This window comes from Sarcophilus harrisii, chromosome 3 (genome assembly GCF_902635505.1).
Source record: "Sarcophilus harrisii chromosome 3, mSarHar1.11, whole genome shotgun sequence".
NCBI lineage: Eukaryota > Metazoa > Chordata > Mammalia > Dasyuromorphia > Dasyuridae > Sarcophilus > Sarcophilus harrisii.
In genome coordinates, this window is record NC_045428.1 from 454,140,918 (window position 1) to 454,153,469 (window position 12,552).

At 39.2% G+C, this 12,552-nt stretch overlaps 1 protein-coding gene across 2 annotated transcripts in view; it reads left to right on the plus strand.

Moving 5' to 3' along the window:
• Positions 1-11,694, plus strand: part of NFRKB (nuclear factor related to kappaB binding protein) — a 41,033-nt gene extending 29,339 nt beyond the window's left edge. For both annotated transcript variants that reach the window (XM_031960892.1, XM_031960893.1), the window contains exons 17-27: positions 1,795-1,969; positions 2,522-2,628; positions 2,948-3,071; positions 3,290-3,369; positions 3,530-3,750; positions 3,853-4,126; positions 4,636-4,854; positions 6,957-7,724; positions 9,740-9,846; positions 10,140-10,275; positions 10,391-11,694. In XM_031960892.1, coding sequence (XP_031816752.1) covers positions 1,795-1,969; positions 2,522-2,628; positions 2,948-3,071; positions 3,290-3,369; positions 3,530-3,750; positions 3,853-4,126; positions 4,636-4,854; positions 6,957-7,724; positions 9,740-9,846; positions 10,140-10,275; positions 10,391-10,516 — 2,337 coding nt within the window. In that variant the 3' untranslated portion in view covers positions 10,517-11,694. The remainder of the gene's footprint in view (positions 1-1,794; positions 1,970-2,521; positions 2,629-2,947; positions 3,072-3,289; positions 3,370-3,529; positions 3,751-3,852; positions 4,127-4,635; positions 4,855-6,956; positions 7,725-9,739; positions 9,847-10,139; positions 10,276-10,390) is intronic.
• The last annotated feature ends 858 nt before the right edge of the window (positions 11,695-12,552 follow it).

Consider the following 12,552-nt stretch of genomic DNA (forward strand, 5'->3'; position numbering starts at 1 on the left):
AGCTACTTAGAATCATATCATAGATTTAGAGCTAAAAGAGACTTTTGGAGCTTATCTAGTCACATTTTACAGATGAAAAAACAGGAGAAAAAGAAAAGAAACAAAATGCTTATTAAATCCCTACTATGTGCCAAACACTGGGCTAAATAAACACTTTACAAATAAAATGAGCCTTTAGAGATTAATTTGTTACACAAGTTCCCAAGATCTTTTCCATCCAAATCCAGTACTTCTTTACTGTTTCATGATATCAACTCCTCTCCCTTTGTTTTATTGTTACTTTAGTCGGTCTTTTGAGGGCAGTTCTAACCTTTATCAACAAATATATTATTTCTTTATGTTAGTCATTATATCAAGTGCTGAGGATACGAAGAAAGACAAAAACATGGTTAATTCTCTCAGGGCTTCTACAATGTAATTGGGAGATAAATTTCAAAAGTGGTGGTGGTGGTAATGGTGGATAGAGGAGAGATGGAGATTGGGAATGCCTCTTGTGGAAAGTGGGATTTGAACTGAAACTTGAAAGAAACTAGAAGGGAATCCAGGTGGAAGTGAGGAGAGTATTCCAGACATGGTGGACAGCCAATGAAAAAGGCAAGTAATTGAGACATGGAGTGTTATATTTGAAGAACATCAATAAGGCCAGTGTTTCTTAATTGTAGATTACCTGGAGGAAACTTGAAAAGTAGGAATAGCTTGGGTTGTGGGTTTTTTTTTTTTTTTCTGAGACAATTGGGGATAAATGACTTGCCCAGGATCACATAGCTAGGAAGTGTTAAATGTCTTAGGCCACATTTGAACTCAGGTCCTCTTGACTTCAGGGCTGGTGCTCTATCACCTGTGTGCCACCTAGCTTGGTTATGGGGTTTTAAAAGGCAAACAGGATTTTAATATTTGATGAACTACCAGAGTTTATTGAGTAGGGGGGTGACAAGATCAGATCTTGCTTTTAGGAAGATCATTTTGGCAGCTGAGTGGAGAATGGACTGGAGTCAAGAGGTAGCTGAGGAAGAGAGACCAATCAGCATGTTGCAGAAGTCTAGGTATGAAGTGATTTACAAGAGTGGCAGCTCCATGACTAACAAGTAGGGGCTAAATATAAGAAATGTGAAGGAAGAAACAAAATAAGACTTGGCAACAGGTTGGATATATAAAGTGAATGTGAGTGAAGAAGTTAGAAATAAAATTAAGATCAAGCACTTAAGGGACTGAAAATAGTGATTCTCTTGACAGTAATAGAAAAGTTAGAAAGCAGGAAGGATTTAAGGGGAAAGATTATGAGTTTTGCTTTAGATATGTTGACATTGAGATGTCTATGGGACATCAAGTTTAAGATATCCGATCCAGTAAGCCATTGGTGATATGTGAGTAGAGATTAGAAGAGAGGTTAGGTTTGGAGAAATAGGTTTAAGAATCATCTGTATAGATTAATTGAACCTATGGAGGCGGATGTGTTCACCATGCTTTAACATATTAAAGAGGGAAAAGAGCAGAGGACAGATCCTTGAGGTTCATTCATGGTTAGTGGTTGTGACTTGGAGAAAGATTCAGCAAAGAAGTCTGAGGAACAATCAGATAGGAGAACTAGGAAGAGCAGTGTCATAAAAACCTAGAGATGGGAGGATATCTGGGAGAAGAGAGTGACTAACAGTGACAAATGTTGTAGAAGAGTCAAGAAAGATGCCATTTGAGAAAAAGGCATTAATTGATAATTAAGGGATAATTGCTACCTTTGATAACACTTTCAGTTGATGGGGAACAGAAGTTCATTCCTCTTCTATTTGCTTGCCCCAGGAACGTTTCCGTTATAGCCAGCCCCACAAAGCTTTCACCTTCCGAATGCATGGTTTTGAATCTGTGGTGGGGCCAGTCAAAGGTGTTTTTGATAAAGAAACCTCGCTTAATAAGGCCCGTGAGCATTCCTTGTTGCGCTCAGATCGCCCTGCTTATGTCACCATCCTGTCTCTCGGTAAGACACTTAGATTTTTTTTTTTCTGGGGAACATTTTCTTTTATATGATAATTTGATTTAGAGCTTGGAAGGGACTTTAGAGACATTTGCCATTTGGTTCATCAGAAATCTGAGACAATTATATCACCTTTCATAGGGATAGAGAGGTAAGGATGGGGAGTGGTGAGGTGAGGGAGAGAATGTTGGGAATTTTATAGTATGTGTGAGAGGAGCAGGTGGGGTAGAGGAACTAGGTTTATCCCCAGACTTATATACTTGAATTATTTTTTTCTTCTGAATCTGTTTCTTAAAAAATTATTTTGTAGGAATTGAGAGCAAAGTGCTGGTGAGGCTAGCAGTTAGGAGTCTCTGCCAATAATTCTTCAACCTTATTTAGAATGTGTAGCCTAGGAAAGGTCGGAGATCACTATGATCACTAGGGGGCAGACTGTCCTTGATACTAAACAAGTATCAAGAGAAGGTGAGACCTTTTCTGTGAAGTGGAAATGAATGAAGTATTGTGCTGCATTGGAATTCTTGTCTCCTCTTCTGTTTTATAATCACTTTCTAGTCAGGGATGCTGCAGCCCGACTGCCCAATGGAGAAGGGACTCGGGCTGAAATCTGTGAATTGTTGAAGGATTCCCAATTCCTTGCGCCAGATGTTACCAGCACTCAGGTGAGATGGAGAAGAGATTACCCCAATTGTTACATTTTTAAGATCTACTGGGAAAGCTCAGATTCACTTTTGCTAGAATTTCAACAATTGTGTATTATTCTGAGACCTTGTTCAGTTCGGTACACTAGGCAGCTATTGAATACTGTGCTTAATAAATGTAGATAGATATTGGGAGTAAAAGCACTGAATAGTTTAGAGGGAATTATTGAGAACACTTTAGGCCCACAGATTGGCCAAAACCAAGAAATTATCTCTAGGGCTTAACTGCTTCCTGGGATCTGGTTTTTGCCCCTACTTGAGTTATGCTTGTCTTTTTCAGGTGAATACAGTAGTAAGTGGTGCCCTGGACCGACTGCACTATGAAAAAGACCCATGTGTAAAATATGATATTGGACGAAAGTTGTGGATCTACCTTCATCGTGATCGGAGCGAGGAAGAATTTGGTGTGTGAGGCCTCTGGGTCAACTGAGTTAGACTACAAGTGGAGAATCATCTGAATTACTAGTTTGATCTCTTTATTCTCATTTGACTTTATACAAGAGTTAGATGGTTGAAGGACAGGATAGTGTGGTTGCCACAGGTTGAGGGGTTGAATTCTAACAATATTAGTCTTAGGATTCTGAAATTCTGGCATAGTTTACTAGTTAACTTTTGTTCACAGAGCGAATTCACCAAGCACAAGCAGCTGCAGCAAAAGCCAGAAAAGCCCTTCAACAAAAACCTAAGCCTCCTGCCAAAGTGGTAAGTGACTATGGACTTCAAGAGAATTTTAAGAGGTGATAACAAGAGCCAAATATGTTTTACTACTCATTTTTAAATGCCTTTGAAGCTATAGTAACTATGCCTTCCTTCATTGAGTTCATGGTTAAACCTATATATTTTCTTTTTTCTCTGGTTGTAGAAGTCCAGTAATAAGGAGAGCTCTGTGAAGATGCTTAACAGTGGTACATCAGAACCAAGTCAGCTAAATCTTAGTGACTCCAGCATGCCAGCTACTCCTGTCACCCCTGTCACCCCCACTACCCCAGCCCTACCTGCTACTCCTATATCACCTCCACCTGTGTCAGCAGTTGGCAAGAATGCACCTAGTACGGGCCCAGAGCCAACTAAATCTAGTCCAAGGTATGTATATTTTTCCCTTTTTTCTCTAACTTTCTTCCTTCCATGCTTCTTTATTTGGACATTGTTTTAAGCGCCTCCCCCCTCCCCCCCTTTTTTTTATAGTGTTCTTTTGGTGTCTTCACCAACAATGCCTCAGTTGGGAACATTGCTCTCCCCAGCTCCAACCAACCAAACTCCACCAAATTCCCAGTCCACTGGCCGGGTAGTGACCCACTCTGGCTCAGCTGGACTTCCTCAGGTACGGGTAGTAGCACAGACCAGCCTTCCTGCTGTCACTCAACAGCCTACAAATTCAACACAGACACTGCCACAGATGCCAGTGGGTCCACAAATCCGGGTTCCAGCCACTGCTACACAGACCAAAGTCATACCACAAGTGAGTATGAAGGCTAAAGGGCATTAGATAGCAGGAGAGCCAAGCACGGCTAGTGATTCTACTGGAAAGATCGTCAAGCCTGGAAAATACAAAATCTATATTTTGATCCCGGTTCATCTGTTAATTTGTGATTTGTCTGAAGTTTTATCCTGCATATCTTAAGTTTCCTTGTCTGCAGCATAGGAAAAATACAATCTCTCTTTATTATTTCAAAAAGTTACATTAAAATGAGGTTTAAAAATATTTTGAAACTTAGCACCATATTGGTATAGTTCTCAATGTCCTTTGAGTATTGAGTTTAGACATTTGTAGCCTCAGGATGAAATATTTTCAATTTTTTGTGGTGAGGAAATGAAATATTCTGATATATTCCAACTAGGTTTGTTGGAAGAAATGAATTTTAGCACAGAAGATCCTTTGTGCTATAGCATATTCTAAGAATAGAACCCTTCTTGGTGCCAGTGCCTATTTTATATCTAAATGAATGTTTTTCTCTTATCTTGAGCCAGACAGTGATGACAACTGTTCCAGTGAAAACTCAGCCTACCCCAGCCCCAGCACCTGTGCAAAGGCCTGGACAAGGCCAGGCAGGACTCACAGTGACAGGTCTCACTGCCACCACTAGCCCTGCAGCAAAACCTGCCACCAGCTCTCCTGGAAGTTCTGCATCAAGTTCCTCCACAACCACTGTTATCCAGAATGTACCTGGCCAGAATATCATCAAACAGGTTACCAATTCTTGGATGGAATTGGCCCATAAATCTAGAAACCTAGGACATATTTGGGGAAGAAAATAGGGATGTGAAAAGTTTATTTGATCTTTTACTTATCATTGATTTCAAGCCACTACATAGTAGAAGGCAGTTGCAAGCATTGCAAGTGTTTATTTTTGTAGAGATCCATTTGGATTACTTGGTTGGGATTTAGGCCTTTTAAAATTGTTTCTATTTGTACCTTTATATACATCATTTCCTTTTCTGCTTTTAAAAAAAATAGTATTTTATTTTCCTCTAGTTATAGGTTACAACAATTTTTAACATTCATTTTTAAAACTTTGAATTCCAGATTCTTTCCCTTCCTCCCTCCCCAGCAATGCATCAATTAACAATAAGAATGCAAACAATTAATATAGGTTATATATGTGTAATAAAACATTTCCATAATAGTCATGTTGTGAAAGAAAATAACAAAAAAAAAACCTCAAGAAAAATAAAAAATTTAAAAATATATATATACTTTAATCAGCTTTCAGACACCATCATTTCTTTCTCTGATTTGGAAAGCATTTCATCACAAGCCCTTCAGAGTTGTCTTGAATTATTGTATTGCTGAGAATGGTTATGTTATTCACAGCTTATCATCTTACAATATTGCTGTTACTTTATACATGGTACATTTCTCTTTGCATCAGCTCATGGAAACCATTCCAGGTTTTCTGAGAGCATTCTGCTCATAATTTCTTACAGCACAAGAGTATTCTGTTATAATTGCAAACCAAACTTATTTAGCCATTCCCCAATTGATGAGCATCCCCTCACTTTTCAATTCTTTGCCCTCAGAAAAGAGCTGCTATAAATATTTTTTTTTTTTTTTAATTTTCTTTGGTATATAGATTTAGTAGAGTGGTATGTGTAGTTTTATAGCCCTTTGGGCATAGTTCCAAATTGCTCTACAAAATCAGTTCACAACTCTACCAACAGTGCATTACTTATTTTTTCCACATCCCTTCTAACATTTGTATTTTCCTTTTCTCTCCTATTTGTCAATCTAATGGGTATGTTGTAATTCTCCAGAATTGTTTTAATTGGCATATCTCTAATCAGTAGTGAGTTAGAACATCTTTCCGTATGGTTATAGATAGTTATGATTACTTCATTTGAAAATTATTCTTATCTTTTGATCATTTATCATTTGGGGGAATGGCTCTTATTTTTTTTTGTTGTTGTTTAATAGCCTTTTATTTACAGGATATATGCATGGGTAACTTTACAGCATTAACAATTGCCAAACCTCTTGTTCCAATTTTTCACCTCTTACCCTCCCACCCCCTCCCCTAGATGGCAGGATGACCAGTAGATGTTAAATATATTAAAATATAAATTAGATACACAATAAGTATACATGACCAAAACGTTATTTTGCTGTACAAAAAGAATCAGACTCTGAAATATTGTACAATTAGCTTGTGAAGGAAATAAAAAATGCAGGTGTGCATAAATATAGGGATTGGGAATTCAATGTAATGGTTTTTTAGTCATCTCCCAGAGTTCTTTTTCTGGGCATAGCTAGTTCAGTTCATTACTGCTCCATTGGAAATGATTTGGTTGATCTCGTTGCTGAGGATGGCCTGGTCCATCAGAACTGGTCATCATATAGTATTGTTGTTGAAGTATATAATGATCTCCTGGTCCTGCTCATTTCACTCAGCATCAGTTCGTGTAAGTCTCTCCAGGCCTTTCTGAAATCATCCTGTTGGTCATTTCTTACAGAACAGTAATATTCCATAATATTCATATACCACAATTTATTCAGCCATTCTCCAACTGATGGACATCCATTCAGTTTCCAGTTTTTAGGAATGGCTCTTATTTTTATAAGTTATCCGTTATTTGTTTGAAAAATGAGGCCTTTTCTACTTTTTATTTACTGCTAATGAATGTAAAAAAAATAGTATTACCTTCTTAAGTAGATTTGAATAAAAAGGAAATATTTCTGTTGAAAAATGAACTTTGTAAATTTTGCATGATAGTATTATTTAGGTAGTCTTTACATGCCCCCATTTAGCAGAGATCTTTCCAATCTATATCAGTGCCTTTCTTCCCTTCTCCAGGTGGCAATTACTGGACAGCTGGGCATGAAGCCTCAAACAAGCAACAGCATCCCACTAACAGCCACTAACTTTCGCATCCAGGGTAAGGATGTTTTGCGCCTGCCTCCTTCATCCATCACCACCGATGCCAAGGGCCAGACAGTGCTACGTATAACTCCTGACATGATGGCTACCCTGGCCAAGTCCCAGGTCACCACAGTCAAACTGACCCAGGACCTCTTTGGGGCAGGAAGTGGTGCTGCAGGAAAGGGCATCTCTGCTACTTTGCATGTCACATCCAACCCTGTGCATGCACCTGACACCCCGGTCAAGGCCAACTCGGCTAGTGCCCCTTCATCGACTCCAGCAGGCACCACTGTGGTCAAAGTGGCCCCTGATCTGAAGCCTGCAGAAGCCTCTAGTTCAGCTTTCCGTTTGATGCCTGCGCTTGGTGTGAGTGTGGCAGACCAAAAAGGCAAAGCTGCAGTGGCTTCAACAGAGGCAAAGCCAGCTGCCACAATCCGCATCGTGCAAGGACTGGGAGTGATGCCTCCTAAGCCAGGTCAGACTATAACAGTTGCCACTCATGCCAAACAAGGCTCCTCCTCAGCAGGTGGCCCTGGAGCTGTTCATACTTCCACTGTGTCCTTGCCCAGTATGAGTGCTGCTGTATCAAAGGCTGTGGCAGTAGCTTCTGGGGCCACAGGAACCCCTATCAGCATCGGGACGGGAGCCACCACTGTGCGACAGGTCCCTGTGAGCACCACAGTTGTATCTACTTCCCAGGCTGTGAGTAACATTGGGATTTAAGTGTAACCTGTCTCATTGAAGTCCCTTTTAAAACCATTCATCCTTAATGTCAGAGGGAAAGTTAGACAGGCTTCTTATTCTAGTGATGAAGACTGGAGATAAAGTATCCTTTATTTCCACACTACTCAACCTGATTTTAGCAGTTTTGTTTTTTAATTCATTCATAGTATTTAAAAATCTTCCCCTTTATGTATATTATACTGTGGCAATAGGGTCTTAGTGTTACTTTATAACTCTTAGGTAACTTGGTATGAAGATCAGCAGGGGTCAGAATGCAGGTGGGGTGATTTGAGAATGGCTTTTCCTAATGAGTGAAAAGTCTTTTAAGGTGATTTTATACCATTTGTCTCACTTGCAGCTCCAGGATGTTTTTAACAAGGAAATTTTATGCTATTTGTTTCTCTTCGTTTTTTGAGTCAGTGAGCTCTTTCCTTAGATTGAACTGCTTGAGAATTGGGACTTTTGCCTTTTTTTGAATTCTCAGTGCTTAACATTGTGCTTGACACATAATAGATGTTTAATAAATATTTGTTGGCTGATTTACTAAACATAAAAAGGTAGTCCCTAATAGGGTGTTTCATAGAAACAACTAAATAGACAATCTGGGGCAGCTAATTGATTGAAGACATTGACTTTGCTGCTTTCTTTTAGCAGAAAGACTATTTGTTTAGGGAAAGGAATGGTTCCAATTAGTGGTTCTTTGAAATATGTTTTAATCAGGTAACCCATCTTTGAGAGGAAATTAACACTTTATGTGAATCTCTTCAGGGCACCATCCCTAGCTATTATTGCTCTTTGTTGACTAGTGAGCCACAAAGAGAAAATAAAACTAGGTACAGCAGAAGCTATACAGATGTGTTGGTGGCTTGTTCCCATCCTTGCTTTTCTGCCCAGGGGAAATGTTGCTGCCACTCATGAACACCTAGTGAGGTATCTGTCTAAATTATATACCTATAGCAATTTTGTTACAAGGAAAAATAACAATGTAGAAAAGCCAAGTAGCTGATTATTATTGTGATTTAAGTGTAGCTTGTCTCATTGGACTCCCTTTTAAAATCATTCAACCCAATTTGCTTCTGTCAGAGGGAAAGTTAGGGAGGCTTCTTATTCTAGTAATGAGTACTGGAAATGAAGGTAAACCTTAGGCCTACTACACATTTTCAGTTTCATTATATTAGTTTTGGGCTTTGGAAACTATATTTCCTTCACTTGGCTGATTGTAAAACCTTATTTTAATATGTATATCCCTGGAAGAAACTGAAAATGCCTGAGAAATGCATAATCTGTTGCCTTGTACTTGATTAAATTACCATCACCATCTCCAACCCTTTTGCTGGCTCCCCCTCAGTGAACCTACATTCCAGTGGAACACTAGAATTGCATTCAATATTATTAACTCTTTAGCTCCTTTTTATTTCCCCTTAGGCTTTTAAGTGGGAAACCCATTTTTATATTCTTGTGTTTCTGTTTTTGTTTTTGTTTTTTTTGGTAAAGTGGAGCAGGGTAGGACTGGGACCTTTCTGTATAGGTTATAACTACATTTTAGGACTTCTTTGATTTTGACCTAAGTTTCTTGGCTCATTGGAAACCTAGAGGAAGGGGTAATGAAAGTGGTTATCCCAAGTGCTTTCTTGTAATCCAAGTGCTTTGAGCTCTATGCTTTTTAAAAATTTAATTTAATTTAATTTAAATTTTTTTGCTGAAGCAATTGGGGTTGACTTGCCCAGGGTCACACATTTAGGAAGTGTTAAGTGTCTGAGAGCAGATTTGAACTCAGGTTCTCCTGATTTCAGGGCTGGTGCTCTATCCACTGCACCACCTAGCTTCCCCAGCTCTATGCTTTTTTTTAAAACGTTGTCCTAGTACTTCTCTCTGTCCCTAATCCCACAAAAATTCTCTTCCTTTCAATGAGATCATATTTGTAAAACACTTAGCACAGTGCTTGGCATGTGATAGGTCCTTAATTAATTTTTGTTTCTTTCTTCTTTCTACAGGGTAAGCTGCCTACACGGATTACAGTGCCACTGTCAGTGATTAGCCAACCCATGAAAGGCAAGAGTGTGGTTACGGCTCCTATCATCAAGGGCAACATTGGAGCCAAGTGAGTGGTGGTAGGGAGGCTTGAGAGTAGAGTTGAGGCTTGAGCTCTCTTTTCTAGTTAGGAAAAAGAAAATCATGGAGGAGGTAGGTGATTTCTTAGGATTCTCTTTTTTGATATTCTGGCTCCTTGTGTTAAGACACATAGTCTTTTCAACCAGTTAAACTGTACATGATCCTGGTTTTGTTATTCTTAGATTGTTACTGTTACACTGTTCTAAATTAGTGGGCTTCTTTTTGTGGAGCAGAGAAATAGTTCATCAGTACACTGCAGCTGTCCCTGTTTTCTCTCCACAGTATCAGTGGATTGGGTCGGAATATCATCCTCACTACCATGCCAGCTGGCACCAAGCTTATCACTGGTAACAAACCTGTTAGCTTCCTCACTGCTCAGCAGCTGCAGCAGCTTCAGCAACAAGGACAGGCCACTCAGGTAAAACCTCAGGAAATCCTGCTGGTCATAGCAAACTTATTGCCACCCCTTGTTTAACCTGATTGTTGAATCCTGTGTGTTCTTTCAGCATCTCATAGTATCTCTTTGTAAACAGGTGCGCATCCAGACAGTCCCGGCTTCCCACCTCCAACAAGGAACAGCTTCTGGATCTTCTAAAGCTGTCTCTACTGTTGTCGTGACCACAGCCCCATCCCCCAAACAGGTGCCTGAACAGCAGTGAACATGGAAGGGGAAAGAAGATGGCTTCTCAAGGACTGTTTTGGGGGTCTGTTCTCCCAGCTGAAGCAAACAGGGGCTACATCACACCTGCAAACTCTCCTTCTTAAGGAGAGAGAGAGAGAGAGACCAGATAGTGGGTTGGTGTCAGTAAACTAGATTCTGTAGTCACAGGATCCAGTGAAAAATACTAAAAAGGGCCCTGGCTCATTCCTGAGCCTGTTTTGTGGATTAATCTAGGGGAAGGCAGTTCATTACTGTGTCATACAGACCAGAATTTTCTTTCTTGGTATTGACTGAAGTCAAGTTGGAGGAGAGACTTCCTGACTTTAGAGTATGCAGGCTCTGTGAGCAAGCCTTACCTTGTATGTGGAGTTCTTCAGTAATAGATTTTAGCCTTCCATGGTATTCCTTAGCCACTTATGTGACGGGTGGATTCGATACCAGGTTTAGAGTGACATTTTGTGTCCAGAAAATAATTTTATATAACTTATTGTGTTGTGTTTTTTTTTTTTTAAAGATGCCATTATTGCACCTTTTTCTCAAAACAAAAACTTGGGCTTTAGCCCTTAAATAGATCACATATTCTCTTTTAAGGGAATAGCTGGTATCCCAGCAAGTTAGTACAGATTTTTTTTTATAACTATGATGGAGAGGGAAAGGATATATGGCTGCAGAAAATATAGGTAATGGAAGGCCTACCGTGGATTTCCTGAATGAGATAAAAGTTGGAAACTGCCTATACTATAAAATAGTGGGTAGGACTTTAAACACGGTGCAAGTTGTTACTAAGTCTCTAGACTTAGTCTGTAGTTTTTGCTCCTCTTTTCAAACAGTGACCCAGAAAAAGTGAGCAGGCTCCAGGGTAACACCACCATTTATACTGCTTTTGCTATATTGTGTCAGGTCCTGAACTTTATTCCATGTTAGTGGTACTGCTATCACTTCTGGTCTTGGAATATGGAAGAAAGTGGGAGGCACAGGGCCAAGGAGCAGCCTATCCAGCAAGGACTGATCTTATATATATTGACCTGAAGTTACAAAATATTTTATTAATACTGGCTGTCTCATGCTTCCTTCCTGAGTCTCTATTGCTGCCTGACAATGCTCTTTTAAAAAAAATTTTTAAAGTGTAATATATAATTAAATGTGTTGTTAATAACATATGCCTTGTTGTTTGCTTTGGGATTTGTGTGGATGCATTTTCTTGTGGTAGCTACTGATTTGGTGGTAGTTTTTGATCTTGAACTCCCTGTCTTTCAAAAAATTATTTAATTGATGTTTTTTTACTAATTATTTTCCAATAATGGTATTTATTGTCTGCCCACATCCAGTTTTCTTATAACAAAGTAAAACAGTTAAGTAAAGCAAACTGACACCTATATCAGGCATTATATTACATGTAAGCTAATGGGGGGAGATACTAGGAGCTTAGGGGATCAGAAAGGCCTGTGTAGAAAATGGTGCTAGAGCTAGTCCTCAGCTTTGAAGGAGGCTAAGAGTCACACCCCACACTTTGTTCAGCCATTCCTATGTCTTAATAGGTAATCAGTCACCTCCTTAGGTTCTTATTCTTTATTTTTCTTCTTATCTTTTCTTCTCCCTATCCCACCTCCTTCCCCTTGCACTTTAAATGCTGCTTCAGGATGAGAAGGTTTATTTTGCTTGTGACTATTCCCTTTCCAGTATTACCCTCCTTCTTAACTCTTCTCCTGCCCATTCGTGCTTACATATTGGCCTTTTGAAGGGAAGGGGAGTAAACATTTATACGTAGACATTGTGTCAGGCACTATGCTTAGTGGTTTTTACAAATATTAATTCACTTAATTCTCACAACAATTCATAGAGGAAAGTATTATTATTTTACAGCTGAAGGAAACTGAGGCAAATAGAGGTTTAAATGATTTGCCTAGTATCCCAGTACTAGTAAATGTTTTACTAGGTAGGATTTGAACTCAAATCTACCTGACTCTAGGCCCAATTCTTGTTACTGTTACTACTAGCTACCTTGAATTTATTATAATTCGACCACAAATTCTA